General features: G+C 43.5%; 1 protein-coding gene across 3 annotated transcripts in view; it reads right to left on the bottom strand.

Moving 5' to 3' along the window:
* The window catches only part of LOC140372509 (ER membrane protein complex subunit 3-like), a 53,313-nt gene that overhangs the window by 29,422 nt on the left and 6,297 nt on the right, over nt 1-17,594 (bottom strand). For all 3 annotated transcript variants that reach the window (XM_072459623.1, XM_072459622.1, XM_072459624.1), the window contains 2 exons: nt 9,462-9,618; nt 4,294-4,351 (listed from right to left, as the gene is read on the bottom strand). In XM_072459623.1, the coding sequence (XP_072315724.1) occupies nt 4,294-4,351; nt 9,462-9,613 (210 nt within the window). In that variant the 5' untranslated portion in view covers nt 9,614-9,618. Of the gene's footprint in view, nt 1-4,293; nt 4,352-9,461; nt 9,619-17,594 lie in introns of those variants that run through there.

Below are 17,594 nucleotides of genomic sequence, written 5' to 3'. Positions count from 1 at the left end.
TTTGTTCAGTGAAGCATAAAAGTCGTTAAGTTTAAGAGTGTTGAACCGATGATTCATGAAACCAAGAGGGTCGCACCTGTCATAAACCGCAGGTGCCCAAGTTGTAACATGAGATATTTACACATACATAAACGCAGTAGTGATGCGTCTCTTGAGGGGGTCTCGTGGCGCACGCAGCTCACCCGCTGTCCGTGGCGCACCCCGCGATGCGCGGAGCACCCGCATTTCGCTTTAGTCATGCTTTAGACCCGCTTTAGAACAAATCACAGCTGTCCCTTCTGTCCTTGATGACTCTGTGTGAGCTGATATGAAACCTGCGTAAATTCAGCCTGGAAGACCTAACTCAACCCATCTACGTCAAGGCCACCCTCTCCCCAGCGCCATCATCGCACTCAAGCGGGCGTGGCCTGTCCGTCTGTGAGAGTCAGGTCCCTCACTTCACCATGGACTCTTCCAGGTTTCTGCGCTTATCCCTAAGAGGTTCTGCAGTTTTTCCCGGCCAAGAAGGAGGGCGAAAGGTCAGGGGGCGTCTGCATCATGGCCCTTGCACCTGCTCCTCATCCCCAATCAACGCTCTCAAGTCACTCCTCCCCGCTCCCAATCAGCGCCCAGGCGGTCGCATTTAAGCCCTCAGGCAGATGGCTTGACCGCTCAAACCGTACTGCGACCCACCACCTCCCCAGCTCCTCCTCTGCATTCCCCTCATCCTCTACCTCCTCTTAACATCTACCACCACCAGTCTCCAGGCTCCGGGGGGAGACATCTAATACAAATAGATCATGGAGTGCCCATGATCGCAACATCTTCCGCCGGGGTCTGAGCACCAAATAACTTGCGTAATAAAGCTTGCTAAACAGTCCTTTCTCGTGGTCTCTTTGTCTCTCCAGGGTGAATTACCTGCGTCTTCACATCTGGATCATCTGCTCCTGAGCGCATACTCATCGAGTGAGTGTTACGTTGTGACATGAGATATTTACACAGAAATAAGTCCAGAGTAATGATGCACATGTGTCTTTTGACTCGTGAGTCAGATCTGGCCAAGAAAGTTTCATTTACACAATAGTGACACGCCACAGTCGTCTTTTGAACGTGCCCGCGGTCCGCGCTGCAGGACTAATAAGACTAATTTCTCAGTGAATATGATTCTGATTGTAATAAAACACACAGCGTTTTGAAACTAAAAATATAGAGAACACGACGTGTCCCCTGGACCGTGCTTCTACTGTCCACAAGAGTCTTCTACAGTGTGTCAAACTCTAGCGCTTGCTGCTTGATTGCCCCCGGTCGCCGTCTGTGGTGAATTTTATTTTTATAGATTTTCTTGTGCGCGCACTATGTGCGAGCAGTGCGCAATTGCGCAGGCGCGCAGCTTAGAGGGAACAGTGGCCATCTCTTGGGGGCATTACAGGCGAAAGGTAAAATGAACGGCCAGCCGCAGTATCGTGAATTCGAATCCCAACTCCGACATTTGCTGCATGTCCTCCTTTCTCTCTCGTTCCCCCTTTTTTTCTTTCTCATTCAATCTACTGTCTAATAAAGCCTACGGCCAAAAAAAAAAAATAAACTAAAAAACATTTAAATTATATTTTAATATTACTTGGACAAGCTTGGCGGGTCGGATTAAAAGGTCCAACGGGCCGGATGTGGCCCGCGGGCTGTAGTTTGCCCACCCCTGGGGAAGTCTCTAACTAGTGCTTTTAAGGCATATATTTTTTAAATATACATAAACACAGAACAAAACTACACGACCAGAGAGCAAGACAGAAATTATATAATCACAATAATAATAGGGTTAGGGTTAATTAATAAGATATTTTTTATTATATATTTAGAAATTCCCCTTGAAAGTTCTGATTTATAAGCTTTGATAAACATTTCCGTCAGAGGGCTATAATTACTTGATTTGTAAATACTGAACTGAAAAAAAGTCCTGTTTCTCAAAGCCAAAGGATTTTTTCAACATATCAAATCTTATTTTTCTCTTTTTCAATTTCAAATACAGAAACAACAGAAACAAACACAGGGAACGAGAACAAGACCAAAGAGAAAAAACAACCAGAATGTGTAGACATCCACCAAAAACAGAACTAAAAAAAGAGAAATCATGACACACGGAACACACAGTCCTTTCCATTTCACGAATGTCCATTATAATGTCTGTCCAGTCCCTGATTGTCGGTGCAATTTGTTCCATCCATTTTTTGTGATGGCCTTTTTTGCCGCTGCCAAGAGTATGTCCCAGAGGTAGCCGTTTATTGTGTCCATGGCAGAAGTTCAGTACATAGATCAGTTTTACGTTGTGGCAGGAGGAGCAGCAGTTTGTGTACAGGGAGAAGAGCAGAAGAGAAAGTACTCAACCCTGTGGAACTCCTGTGCTGATAACCCAGGTGTCTGAGACGTTCTTCCCCAGCCGCACGCACTGCCTCCGATCCGTCAGAAAGTCAGTGCTCCCCCTGCAGGTGGAGTCAGGCACATTGAGCTGGGAGAGCTTGTCCTGGAGCAGAGCAGGGAGGATGGTTTGAATGCAGAGCTGAAGTCCACAAACAGGATCTTGGCAGAGGTTCCTGGGGAGTCCAGATAGTGGTTATTCCTCTTTGGTCATAGCGGGTAAATTGAGAGTGTCAAAAAAAGATTGTATTTCTTCTTCTTTGTTTCCTGATATTTTGGTAAAAAAGTTTTTTGTAGAAGGATTCAAACATTATTCTGCCTATCTCGTATTTTAAATATAGTTCTTTCTGACTGTTGTTTTCTAAGCTTCCAAGCTAATAATTTTGATAATTTTGAACTACTTTCATAATATCTTTTCTTTTTTATTTCCTGTAGCAATCGAGGATCCTTGTTTTCGGCATGTTTAGCCTCCAGTAGCTTTAGTTTGTTTTGCAAATCTTAAATTTTTTTCTGCCTTTTTTGGCCGAGGCAACAGCAATTATCTTGCCTCTCAAAACTGCCTTAGCTGCATCCCAGAGAATGGGCAGAGATAATTCACAGCTGTCGTTTTCCACTACACCTTAGTCATATTTTTTTATCATTGAGTAGACTAGCATTAAATCTCCAAAGTGTGTTTTTTTGTTTCTGTTCCAGATCTAGAGTGATGTAAATAGGAGCATGATCACTAAGATCTATTGTACTACAAGACTACCTCTGTAATTTTGGTGGAAGGTGGAGGAAAAACTATTTTCTAGGTAAAAAAAAGGCCCTGTGGTACGGTTGATATACATTTTTCACCAGGGCATTTACAAACCAAAGAATACACACTGGCCCACCTTGGACTCACATGTCTCCAGTACAGCCCATGTCCCTTTCATAGAAGTAAAGAAAATAAAATGAGAAAATGTCAGACCAGATCCTGCGTTGAATTGGCAAATGCAAACGCCTCTTCCCCTGAAGTGAAACTTCTTATTTTCTCATTCACGTTGATCCCCAGTGTTGCAGAATAAAGCAGAGCATATTCCACGTTCTTCTCTCTCTGGCAGGATTTCACCGGATCAAAAGCTTTGCGTTTATTGACCACTTGCGCTGAGTAGTTGTTAAAGAAAGAGACTTGGCTCTGCTGTCTTCGTAATCTTGTCTGGCTGTTTACCAGGTCTATCCTGCAGAAGAAGGATAGACCTGGTCTGGTCTGGAGCGATCGCATGACGCAGTCGGGGCAGCAGCGAAGCCTGAGCAAGGGCCGGAGCGCACAGTGGGCCATGCAGAAGCGGCGCAACCCCCACCTAAATGAGCAGAGGTTAGCGCTGGTGCAGCGTTAGCAGCTAGCTTAGGTGCAGCGTGTGTGAAGCATTTTGAATTGCCTTGTGTACGAATTGTGTTCTACAAATAAACTTGCCTTGCCAGCATTGCTAGCCTGATTCTCAGTCATTTTGTCTAAAGGACCAAATCTATGCACTTATCATGTAGTTTAACATGATTTGGAATAATTAATGCAAGACGTAACAAAACTGTATTAATACTGGAGACATTTTAAAGAATTATGACTTATTCAACTAGACTGTCTTCTTTGCCCGTACTCAGAAAACACAACATTTTTACAATGTTAAATGTTAATTTGTTGTATTTCTGTCTTCATGTATACAGTATGTGCAAATAAAATAAATTAATAAAATATCCACAGATATGAAAGCAGAAATTAACAAAGTCATGGTATGCACCATATGAAGATTTTTTTAAATGGGGGCCTCAAGTGAATATGAGATCCCAGGACTAGACCAGAACCAGACTAGTCCAGGCCACAGGATTAGGGTACATTCCATTTTAAAGCAAAGCCATGATCTCATGGGATTTGACAGGACTCACCTGTCTTGGCAGGTACTTTCCATTTTCTCGGAGAATTCGGCTTCGGACTAAAACCTGGCTGAAAGAATAACACAGTTGATGATTTTATAATTGGATAGTACTCGGAGGAGGGGAGCTGTAGGTCCGACACAGCAAGGAAAACAAAAACAGACAAACAATATGGTTCGAAATACCCTTAATTGGTCTAGGACAGTGGTCCCCAACCTTTTCCGGCACGCAAGCTACTTTTAGATTGAGCAAAACCTGAAGATTAGATCAACTTTATTGTCATTGCACAGAGTACAGGTACTAAGACAACGAAATGCAGTTAGCATCAACCAGAAGTGCAAAACAGCAGTTAAAAGTGCAGAGTATGTAAAGTGAATCAGTGAATAAATACAGAATGTACAGTAGGGGGCAGTATGGGGTATGAACAGTAAAAGTAGAAACTGACAGGAGGACTGGCAGCAGTAGAGGGAGGTGCAGATGATGAGTAAGAAGAGATGAAGAAGAATACACATAATATACAGTTCAGTGAGATCAGCCTATGGATTTCTACTTTATAATAATAATTATTATTATTATAGCTGGGCGGCGATAAAGGCCCTCGCCCCCTTGCGACCTTAAGGTACGAGCCACCGCAAAAAGCATACCTCTAATCTCCCCGCCTACATCACCCCTTCCCCACAAAAAATACAAACTTTATACTACTTAATTCAACATTTTCACGACCGCACGGTTTGAGGTAGTTATGTCCTTATTGGCTTTTATGTTATTTTGTTTAGAATGGCAAGAAAGCAGTATAAGTTTGTTATCTTAGGTTTTGGAGCAAGACCACACCCCTTTCACCCCCCTTCCTGCGACTAAACTATTTAGGCATCCAGGCCACACACATCTGCATCGTGACTTTGTGCCCCTCCCCTCCATCCTCTTATTTATTATTATTATAATTGATGTCAATAAACACTTTGCATTTTGGCTGGGGATGTGGTCCTTGCTAGTGAAGAATGTCAGTGCAGATTTTTCCCTTTCAAAATGCTTGTAAACCAAAACGCAAACAAAAAATTCAAAAAAATACAAATTTCAAAAACATTTTTTTTCTAAATTGTGGTGGTTTGTGGGAGAAAAAAATAAAAACTAAAATAATAATAACGGAAATTATTTTTTTCCACGATTTTTTTCCGCTATAAAAACTCAGGGAGGGAGAGTGAGAAAATCAACGCATCGATGACCTGTGGACCCAGATGCTCCTCTCCTGGTGAAGCGGTCTCTACCCCTGATGGACGGTCCTTCATCTGCCTGGAAGAACTGGTTCTCCTCCTGAAGAACTGATTCTCCTCCTCCCGTCCAGCTCCACGGTCTACCTCGCGTCCGTCTGTGAGAATCTAAGGACATCGTCCCTCGTCCCCACGGACATTGTTTAATCGGTTTTTCACTGTCGCCCTCAGAGGCAACTGTTGTTGTGATCTTTGGCGTTACAAAAATAAATTAAATTAAATTAAATTTAAATCACGTAGTAACAATTTCAGACTTGTGGCGCTATCGGAAGAAGAAGGTGAAAACACTGAAAACTTTCTAGAGAAGGTCATCCCCGAGCTAATTTTGGGCACAGGAGTTGCTGTTCCCCCATTACAATAGAAAGAGTGCATCGCCGACTTCCGGGTTATGGCGGCGCTTTGAATTGACGCACCCACACCTCTGCTGCAAAATTTGGGTTTAAAAACATTGTTTGACCCACCTAATCCCAAAGAACAAGTGATGCATAAACAAGGAAGGCACAGGTCTGGTAACACTACGGGACCAAATCAAACAAAGCTGACGGTCCACGGCCCCTTTGAAAAACATCCCGCATCTCAGACTAGCAAAGCTATTTTTATTTCGAACTGAATAGTTTTTGAACAAAGTTTTGAATGTAACGATAAAGAGAGCAGATATGTACTGGTTAAGGGGAATATTAATGGAAAGGTTTTCACTCTTTTAAATGTATATGCACCACCAGGGGGCGATATCACTTTATATGCTGATGGACCTGATTGTGAACCACTCTGAGGGAACCCTAATCTGTGGCGGCGATTGGAATCTTCGCATTCAGCCTACATTAGACGTGTCGAACTCAAGAGGCACTGGAGGAACAATAAATAAAAAGTTCCGTATCTTATTGAAGAATATAGGATTGATTGACATATGGAGGGAAATGAACCCAAGGGCACACCAGTATACCCATTTTTCTAACCTACATACAATCTATTCCAGAATAGATTAATTTGTAATACCAAGCACCCGTACTTTTATACCAAAAGTACGGGTGCACTTTTGTCAGCGCCGTGTTTGATCAAATATGGCCGATTTCCTGTATGATTTAGGGCGGGGTCATAATATTGATTATACAATAATAGATTTTTGAGGTGGCGCTTCTGAGCTGTTTTTCAATATATTCTCCACTCAAAATTAGAGCTCACTGAGTTCAATTTTTTTATACCACTCGTCATATTCGTCCTTGTTTACTACTCAATTTTTGTGTTTTTCCAGCCCCTGGATACAATTTTAATTAGGCCCTCGCTGGGACGATTCGCATCCTTTGGCGATTCTCATCCTTTGGCTCGGGCCTAATAATAAAAATAATAATAATTATAAAATGTATATATATAAAAAACAAAAAAAAGCTCTCTTTACTCATCCCTCTTTCATCCTTCCCCCTCCTCTCCTTTCTCTCCCCTCTCCTCGAGCACCAGTTAGCTAGATCTTTTCTCCTCGGGCTTCGGGTTGCCAGTTCGCACTCTTTTCTCTTGATCCCCGGGTTACCAGTTCCCACTTCCCACTCCCCTCTCTCTCCTTTCTCTCCCCTTCTCTCCCCTCTCCTCGATCACCAGCTTGCTGGATCTTTTCCCCTCGGGCTTCGGGTTGCCAGGTTCCAGTCTTATCTCCTCTGGCATCGGGTTGCCAGGTCCAAGTCTTATCTCCTCTGGCATCGGGTTGCCAGGTCCCAGTCCCTCCTCTCTCTTTCTCCTTTCTCATTTCCCTCCACTCTCTCTCTCTCTTCTGTCCCCTCTCCTCAATCACCAGTTTAGTCAATATTTTATCCTCTGGCTTCGGGTTGCCAGGTTCCAGTTGCTTTCACCACGGGCACCGCGTTGCCACTCCTTCCTTCAAGCGACAGGCTTCCAGGTCTGCCAACCACCAAGCAACGCTTTGCCAGGTTCCACTTCAGCCTCCTCAAGAACCGGATTGTCACTCACCCCTCTGCGACAATTCCCGCTCCCGGCACATCTACCCATGCTCCCTGCAACCCCATTCCATCCACTTCTAGGAGACAACAATTTGAGCCTTCTTGGCCGTGCCATAGTAGTTGCAACGTCCGGCACCCTTGATTTGCCCTTCGAATTCACAACACAACCGCCCCACCCCGCGTGCCTCGGGCTACACCTTCTGCATCGCTGGCTGGCCTCCAGCTAATCCTAGGCCCCGCCCACCGGAACATCATACCCCCAACCAACCGACCTCCAACCCAGGTGGGCTTTCTCCACCCACCATATTTTAAAAATAGTTCTTTCAGCTTGTTGTTTCCAAGATAGTAATTTGGAAAATTTTCATCCACTCTTATAGTATCTTTGTTTGGTAAAGAGCATTTTCTTAACTATTTCCTCTGAAGTCAGATCCTTAATTTCTCCTCATATCTTTTTAATTTCTTGTAGCATTTTAGGACATCCCATCCTGGCATGGTTTTCCTCCTAAAAATTTAATTTTTCTTGCAGATCTTTTAGCTTTATCTCCCTTTGTTTCTTTTTTCTGAGAATATGGCTATAATTTGTTCCTCTCAAGAGTGCTTTGGAAGCATCCCAAAGGATGGGCGGAGACATTTCCCCAGTAGTCTTAATGTTGTTGGACATTTTGTCCTTAAATAAAGGGTCATTACGCAGGCTGGCATTGAACCTCCACAGTGTGTTTTTTCATCTTTCCTCCAAATCTACAGAAATGTACACAGGAGCTTAGGTCTATTGTGCCTATATCTGCTTCAGTGATTTAAGATCTGTCTTTATTGAGAACGAAAATGTAATCTATTCTGGAATAGATTGAATGTGGATTAGAAAGATGGGTATAGTGGCGTGCTCTAGGGTTCATTTCCCTCCATATTTCAATCAATCCTATATTCTTCAATGAGATACGGAACTTCTTATCAATCATTCCTCCAGTGCCTCTTGAGCTCGACACATCTAATGTAGGCTGAATGCGATAATTCCAATCGCCGCTGCAAATTAGGGTTCCCTCAGAGTGGTTCACAATCAGGTCCATGACACCAGCATAGAAAGTGATATCGCCCCCTGGTGGAGCATACACATTTAAAAGAGTGAAAACCTTTCCATTAATATCCCCCTTTATTAGTACATATCTGCCCTCTTATCCTTACATTCAATACTCGGTTTGAAATCAAGATTACAACACCCTTTCTATGTTTGCCTTTGTATGATGGATAATAGGATTTTTATAACAGAATTTCATTAGTTTTGAATGTTTCCGGCATATATTGGCAGCAAGGAATAGCAGTGCAACTAGTAAGTCTGTGCCATACCCCAAAGTCCAACAGTTGCGATATAAAACTGGGATTGGGAAAATGTCTTAAAAGACATGCTACTCTTAAACAGTTGCCTACAATATAAAGTAAATGCAATATAGTGGCCACAAGTAAATCAAAGTGTAAGCTTAAATCACCTCATTTGTAGCTCTTCTAACTATCATATACATTTTTAGACAATTTTTACACAATTTTTTTTGCTCATGTCAACAATGTCATGTCAGATTGCTTTGAGAAAGACAAAAACAGCATGAACACCTCTCTCCTCGCTCCTTGGAGAGTGTGCATCTGCGGCTCCGCTGTAGGCTCACTGTACTGTGGCCCAGCTACCGTGTCTAAACTCACAAGAAAAATGTTAAACTGTACTGTAACTTGTGGTTTACTTGCACAAGTGTTGACCTCTGTGTGATCGTTCAGCACATTTATCCACAGTCACTTGTACATCCGACTATATCAGAGATCGACCGATCAATTGCAATCGACGGGTTGGTGACCACTGGTCTAGGAATATTTCAGGGCATTAAGTAATATTTTGTGTCCAGAATTACATATTTTTTAACTTGTATATTTGGAACAGTTTTTTTGCTGAATGGTTGGTTAGTTCTAGCCCCATCCTTACCTGTCAGAGATGGCCTCAAGCCCGGCCTCTTTGTCCCGCTGCAGTAAGGTTGAGGCATGGTGACGGAGCACACCTGAGAGAAATGTGATGAAGACGATGGGCAGAACCACACACAGCCGAATACTGGAGTCCAGGAGCAACTCTGGACCCATCTCACCTGTGAGAAATGAGAAATATATATATGAAAGAGGCAGGAGAGGGAGAGAGACAGTAGAGTGCATTGGTAGGACTGTGCAACTAATAGAAATAAAATCAATACAATCAGCCCAATGGCATCCGAAAAGTGACCTCTGGAACATCACAAAATGGATGACACAAACTGAATCGACGATTAAGGACTGGACTAATAATAATAGACATTAGAAAAATTTAAAAAAAGATTACATTTTGAAAATTGTCAAGTTTTGGAACATCCGGAGAGTGACTGACTAAGCCCTGCTGATATTTGCCTTTAACATTTCCTTTTCACCAACAAATCGAGGAGCAAGACGCTGTAAGAGATGACTAAACCTGGAAAAGGCAAGGGAGGCTTTAGGAGCGAAACAATCAAAACTGAAGGAATACAGCATCGGCCGAAAAAAGATCCCCCACAAGCAAATTATGCTTATGCTAGTGCACCTCCACAGGGGTCAACCCCCGTCCCACTGGGCCATCATGGGATGAACGGAGAGATTACATAACTTTACAACAGGTTGTGCTACATGAAATACAATGTGAGATGACGACATTGAGAGCTGAAGTCAAAAACCAAGATCCCATATTCGACAGAATGGAAGCTGAATACTGCAGCTGAAGGTTGAAGGAGGAGGCAACGCATGCATCGCTGAGGCCAGCATATCTCAGACTTTATGGATGAGTTATGGGTGGTGAAAGCCGAGGTGGGTAAACTCTGGGTGGAGAACAAGACTATGAAAAGTGTTAAGAGGCCCGAGCCGAAGGACGAGAATCGTCACGGTGAGGGACTTATCAAAATTGTAACCAGAGGCCAGAAAAACGCAACATCGTGAAGTAAACAAGGACAAATATGCTGGTGAGTTGTATCCAAAATTATAACTCAGTGAGCTCTAATTTTGAGTGAAGATTTCGTGAAACAATATTGAAAGACGGCTCAAAAATCAATTAAAATGGGAGCCTGAATCAAAGAAAGTTGGCCATGTTGGACAAAAGTGCTGACAAAAGTGCACCTCATTTGGCGACTTCTCCTACAGTTTTCATTGAAAACACTTCCAATTTGGTCACAAGACACAAAAACCATGTGCAATTACATTTTATCAGATTGAAGCTGGTACGTCTTCAAGAGTGGTCATAGTGAATTTTAAACAAAATTGCAAATTGTAGCAAAGTGTAGCAGTAGCTCAGAGGTTTTATTTCTCTACAAACTAAAGCAGAGAACCTACAGGACAAACAGCCCACTGGTGTGGTTAGCTCAGTTGGTAGAGCATGACACTCTGGAATACAGGATTGTGAGTTCAAGCCCATCAAGAGAAAAGGGTTTTCATGTTTGTTTTGTCACTGCTTGTTTTAAATCAGAACACCAAGATGTACAATTTCTTTAAAAAGTAAATGTAACTAAATGCTACTGTAATGACATGAATTCATGTAATGAAATGGGTCATGTCATGTCATTCTAATGTTGTTTTAGGCCATGACATGTCACGGAATTAATATCTGTGTTGTTCTCCTGTGTGCAGACGGGATAAGAATATGGGGTCCTGATTATACTGAATATCTACTGTCCGGCGCCTCTTAATCATCAATTAATGCGTCAGGACCGGATTCGGTGTGAAAATGGTCTTTGATTAAACCTCTGAAGAGATGGCTGGAACCGTCACAGACGTGATAGTCTGGTCTATCTCTTTTTGAGCTGATTTGGGTTGTGATTATGTTATGTTTGTTACCACCTATAAAAGGTGTACTTTGTAAATTGTAAAGTGAGGTAGGGACAGAACGACCTTGTCTTAGGGAGAGAGAGGGTGTTTATCCACTGTGCACGTGAATAAACTTCCACCTTTTGAGAGAGACCGAGAGACTCTGTTTCTGCTTCAAGTTATTGCCTGGTTACTCTTTACTTGATCATTGTTTACAGGAAACTGCCGTAACACTACAACCTCTGCTGTTCTGTTCAACGTTTTTGGAGGGAGGAGCTCTCTCAAAAGGCAAAAAGGCCATGGTCTGTCTTTGCCTTTGGAGGGTTACTCTATGTACAGAAAATACAGTATTGGCAGGGCCGGCCCAGCCTATAAGCGAACTAAGCAGCCGCGTAGGGCCCCGAGGCGTTAATAGGGCCCCCAATCTGGCAACCCGTCTTATGAGAAGTGCAAGCGCAGCGTGCGCCACTAGTGTAGTAGCGCTGCTGGCGCGGCAGCGCACACAGCGGTAACATATAACGCACAAACTGCATTTATTTGTAATGACAATCTGGCAACCGAGACACCAAACCTGCGCTGATTGGGCAACTTCATTGTGCGCGAGGAGCTCGAGAGCAAAACATAAACACAACACAACGTGGTCCTCATGTCCAGAGGAATATATCCCCCGATGCCGAAAAACGAAAGAAGAAACTTCTTGACGATGTAAAGAAACTGCAAACTCAACAACACTCTCCAGGTATTGAACTTCTCTTACAAAGAGACGGTTAATGCTGCTGTTTGAAACAACACGATTCTGTCACGTTAGTTCGCTCAGGCTGGAGGAGACGAGAGCTCTGCCCCGCGCATAATAATGTGTCTGAATGAAAGATAATAAGCTTCACATTTACACCAGCCCCGTAGTGTGAGCTGCAGGTGAGGCCGGTGAGGGGCCTCTATGGCCCGGGTCACTAAGAGGCGGAGATCCGGTCCGGACGAGCGCCGTCTCATCCAGAACCTCTGACGTGAGACTTTGGAGTGAACAGTGTGCGGCCCCTGTCCCGGGCCCCTGTCCCGGGCCCCTGTGCAGCCTCAGTTAGAGATGAGCGGGTTTGAGTTTGCGTCTCTCTCTCTCACATCACCATGTGTGAGATCAATCGTGACTCGTGATGTCTGTTTGACTTTGACTTCTTAACGTGCAATGAGAGGAACGTAAAGGTTTATGCACGTCAGGTCCATCAGCCAATCACATCGCAGCATTGTTTCATGCAGGAGTCCAGTGTGTCATGTTCAGATCAGAACAAACATTTATATTCTAATTCACTTTTAATAGAGCAATAAAACATTTCAATTTATTTAAAAAGCATCATTAGACTATTTGTTATAAATTATAATAAATTGATAGTGAAAAATAACCAGACATATTATGATTATGTCTGTTATAGAATAATACTATATATTTTCATACAAAAGTGGCAAAGCTGCAGAAACGCAATCTCTTCACTATAGCTAGGTTTGGACCTTCACTTCTAGTTCTGTTCATTCTCTGGGAATAACATGTTTGCACTGTTTTATCAGTGTTAATTGTTAATCAAGCAATGCTTATGCTATTTGTTTAATTTAATATAACTTGTTTTGTCACTTTAGCAAGAAGGAACAGTTGGGAGCTGTAAAAGATAAATTAGTAAGGATAACTATTACTTTTACATTTTCAGTTAAAATGAATCAATTTGATCATAATTATTTTTCAGAGCCAATACTGTATTGAGTAATTAAGTACACTAATGTATTAATAACTGGCTTTAATCATTTTCTCCTGGCACAGTTTCATCACATCATCATTTTATAGCATTACAACCTCAACATTTTACTCTTACTTTAGCCGGCTGGACCACATTAAAATGCAGCAGAAGACCCAAAAAAGGTCTGAAAATTTCTGGGGGAGGGCCCCCCAGACCCCCCTGTTCATTAATTTAAACTAATGTGCTAATGTGGCTGTAGACCCTTAATGCCCACAAATACACCCAAAAACATATCTGGGACGTGTGTTATTTGTACAGGGAGTAGAGGTGATGTCAGCGGAATACCAAGTTGCATTGTGGGATTTAAGTTATCAATATTTGAGCTTGTGAGGTGTTGAGAATAAACTAACTGGCAAACAGATGCCCTGGAGTTTTGGTGCGCTTTGTTTGCGTTGAAGAAAGTTCCCATATGTGAATTGTTTACTGACAATGGCAATAAAACTGATTCTGATGACGTGGTGACGGGCCCCCAAAAATGTTTTCGCTTAGGGCCCCCTGAAGGCTTGGGCCGGCCCTGGTCATGGTTCACCTGATCCCCACATACACACAGAGGCTGAAGCTCTCCAAACCTGTAGTGAGGACTTCTACGAAGTGGACCAACGAGGCAGTGGAGGAACTCCGTGCGTGTTTGGACATTAAAGACTGGGAGGTTTTCAGAGCTGCCACAGATGGTTTGGATGAGTACACGGACACTGTGACATCATACATTTGATTCTGTGAGGACAGCATTATACCAACACACACCAAAGTCACCTTCAACGATGACAAACCCTGGTTCACACCAAAACTGAGGCAGTTGAGGCAGCAGAAGGAGGCAGTGCACAGGGCCGGTGATAGAGAGTGCTACAACGATGCAAAGTATGGATTTAGCAGGGAGGTGTAGAGAGCTAGATCTCAGTACAATAAGTATGCAGTTCTCCAACAACAACCTCTGTGTGGAGTGGGCTCCGGCTTCTCACCAACTACAAGCCTATAGCTCCCCACGCTGTAGTTGACCGAAAACTGGCTGAGGAACTTAACCTACTCCAGGTTCGAGGCCACTCCCCTCCCCCACGGTGGCCACCTTTGCCCACCTTCTTTTTATGTAATTATTGAGCGTCTGCTTATGATGTCATAAAGCAGACAACTATATGTTGTTGTATTTTAGGATTGTAGGATTTTTAACACTTTCACCGATTTCAACAAGTTCTACCTCTTTACGATCGATTTCACCGTGTTATTGCTGCTGTTGCTTTTGACATTTGTACATCTTGTACTTTTTTCAGTATTTGCTTATATTTTTTCAACTCCTTAACACTTTCACCGATTTCAACAAGTTATACCTCTTTACGACCACTTTCATCGTCTTAGGGGCTATTGCTTTTGACATTTTTACATACCAGAATATTTTTCAGTATCTGCAAAAGTAAATTGCTAATACTAACGCTAATTATTAGCATTAGCATTAGCATCTCTACAGGGAGGAGGGGGTGCAGCCGGATCACCGAGGCTCTCCATTTCTCCTTGCTCAGGTCTGCGTTCAGCACGATCTTGCACTTTATCAGGACAAACAACTATTTGAGTCGCAAACTACGCAATCATCAACTGTGAATTACTGAGCGTCATTGGTATGCCGCAAAACGCAGCAGAAAACATTGACGGGCGGGAAGGTGGCTGCGCGGGAAGGCTGAATATTTTTCAACAAATATTGACATCCTCTTCGTCCTCATCCTCGGCACATTCTTCAACACACCCCAACTCTATAACTAACTAAACTACATTACACAACTTCAGCTTAAACAAACTAGTACTGGAGCTAAAGAGACTTTAAAGATTAAAGTTTAAAGAATATTCTTTATTGTTTAGACTTTATTTTAAAGAATGAAGTTGCCAGCCTGGCGAAGGCAAAGAAAAAGAAGAGTCGGGTCTGCGCTGTGGGCGGTCTGGAGAGACAGGAGATGGTGGAGGAGAGTGGATCGAAGGTCGGTGGCGTTCTGGACGGCGAGGAGGAGCAGCCGTTTCTGGCTCTTAGCTCGTCCCTTAGCTCGTCCGAGGGTTCTGGAAGTGTGAAGCAGGATGAAGCTGCTGATATCGGGGATGAGAGCTCAGAGTGTAAGGTGTTCATAAAGCTTGCACAGGATAATGCGCCCTTTAAGGAGTGGAATGCAGTGGCATTGACAAAGAGCCTAAATGTAGATGTGGGAGTGATCAAGCGTGCGAGTGTCCTTAGGGATGGCTCGCTTCTGGTCGTGTGCAAGGACGCGGCTCAGCAACGGAAGGCGATTGGAACTAAACGTCTGGGTGGAAAGGACATTCTTGTGTCTGATGCTGAAAGAAGCACGGTCAGAGGAGTTATCGTAGGTGTCCCTACGGCGACGTCTGTGGATGAAGTTAAGGAGAATTTGACTGGAGCTACGGTGGTGGACGTTAGGCGGTTGAAGGTGACCCGGTTTGGGGTAAGATGTGACAGCCTGTCGATAATGATAAAAGTTGAAGGTAAATGCCTGCCTAGTGAGGTGTTCTTTGGGTTCATGTGCTATAGCGTCAGGCTATATGTTCCTCCGCCCCTGCGTTGCTTTAAGTGCCAGCGCTTTGGGCATATTGCAGCGGTCTGTAGAGGGAGGCAAAGGTGTGGTAAATGTGCAGGAGATCATGACTATGGGAAGTGTGACGAAGGGGCAAAACTGAAGTGTGGAGGTTGTGGATAGGATTTTGTACTCTTTATGGTGGATGTTATAAAATGTGCTGCTCAAACTCAAAGCAGAACTGAAAGGATCAGGATCATTGCTAAAGCTGCAGGAGGATTCCTTGGAACAAAAGAGCTTGAGGCAGAAATAGAAAACAGGCTAAAGGCGCTAAATGGGAGTCGGAGTGACGGAGATCTACTTTTGGGGAATCAGAGTGATCAAAGTGAAGAACTGGAGGTGGGGGCGGTCTCCTGGTCTAGTAGATGCACGGCTGCCAAGCAACGACATCAGTGGAAATATCAAGGCCTACAGAATGAAGCCTAAAGAGTAAAGCTGTACGGCGAAAGCACCGAACATCAAAGAAGGAGAGGAAGATGAAGAAGCGTCAACCCTGGAATAAAGCTGGTCGGACTCTGAAAAATGAAGTCTAAAGAATAAAGTCTGGCGGTAATGCAGCACTTGGATGCCATAAAACAACAACAACATCTTGCCCCTGGGGGCGCGGCGCCGGGCCGTGTGGATCCACGCGGCAAGCTCCATTTTATTCGAGTTAGGGCCGAGCCGATCGCGTCTATGTCCCATGTGTGACTTTCATCCTCGGGCAAAAATGCCCCAGTATGAACATGAAGAATAGGAATAATAGGAAATATAGCCGCAAGCGGCAATGATCGGCCCTCGCCACGCCGCCGCCGCCACACCGCCGCCACACCGCAAGAGGAGGGGGCGCTAACGCGCCCCAATTGTCCTTTTATTACGCCTACTGCTGAATCTGTGACGCTGTCACATCTTCTCCCCTTTGTTTTACCATCAAAAAGCTATTTTATTTTGAATTCTTGGCAAAATGTGCGGCTTTGCCGCACAGACACCGTGACTCTTTGAATGAAAATGTGGATAACTTTTGATGGTCCTGAAGATGAGTCTCACCAAATTTCAGGTTAATAGGGCTGACGCCCTGGGAGGAGTTTGTGAAAGTCTAAAGTGTAAACATGTTCTGGCGATTTCCCCATTGGAATAACATGAAAGGTTTCGGTCATCGTTACGGCAACGCCATAACAATTATGACATGGGTCTTATTGACTTTTTTGATGGGGATGCTAAAATTGAGTTGTGTGTCAAATTTCATATAATTTCGCAAAACTAAACATTTAACCTCCATATAAAATCTGTAGGGGGCGCTGTGGCGCCAAATGAATTTATTTCACTTCAAGTAGGTTTAGGGCAAAGAGTTTAACAACTGATTCTAATTTGACGCAATTCGGACTTTATCTGCGCAAACGGCAGAAATTTTAAATATGGGAGATTTCTGAAATTCTAGCTACAGTTTGCGGCTTCGCCGCACAGAGACCGTGAGAGGTATCAATGTAATTTGGATAACTTTTGATGTCCCACTCCTCAGTAGCATTTTTACCAAATTTCAGCTTTTTAGGGCTAACGCCCTGGGAGGAGTTCGTAAAAGTACGACGTTTGGAAAAACTCCGAAGTCATGTTTAGCCATTTTTGAAGCAGTATGGCCGACATTTGGTTGGGCGGACGGCGTTGCCGTAATAATATTTTTTACTTCTCTTGTCACCATCTACCTCTGCGCCAAATTTCATGATTCTACGATCAGATTTTTTTTGGGTCATTTCCCATCTCTCAATGCATTTTTGGTACATTTGGGGGCGCTGACGCGCCAATTTTTTTATTTTAGAAAAGTGAAATAGCCAGAATGTAGAGAATGTAGAGAGGCACGATTTTTAGAGGTGTGAACATTTTTGTGACTTTTCGTCAATGTTCACTGGGTGAAAAATAGGGGGGTTGGTCCCGAGAAGAAGAAGA

Source organism: Eucyclogobius newberryi, unplaced genomic scaffold (assembly GCF_026437365.1).
Source record: "Eucyclogobius newberryi isolate DKJ021-1_F unplaced genomic scaffold, fEucNew1.0.hap1 SCAF_24, whole genome shotgun sequence".
Lineage (NCBI taxonomy): Eukaryota > Metazoa > Chordata > Actinopteri > Gobiiformes > Gobiidae > Eucyclogobius > Eucyclogobius newberryi.
The sequence above is the reverse complement of the archived record's forward strand: the minus strand, read 5'-3'. Positions and strand labels throughout refer to the sequence as shown.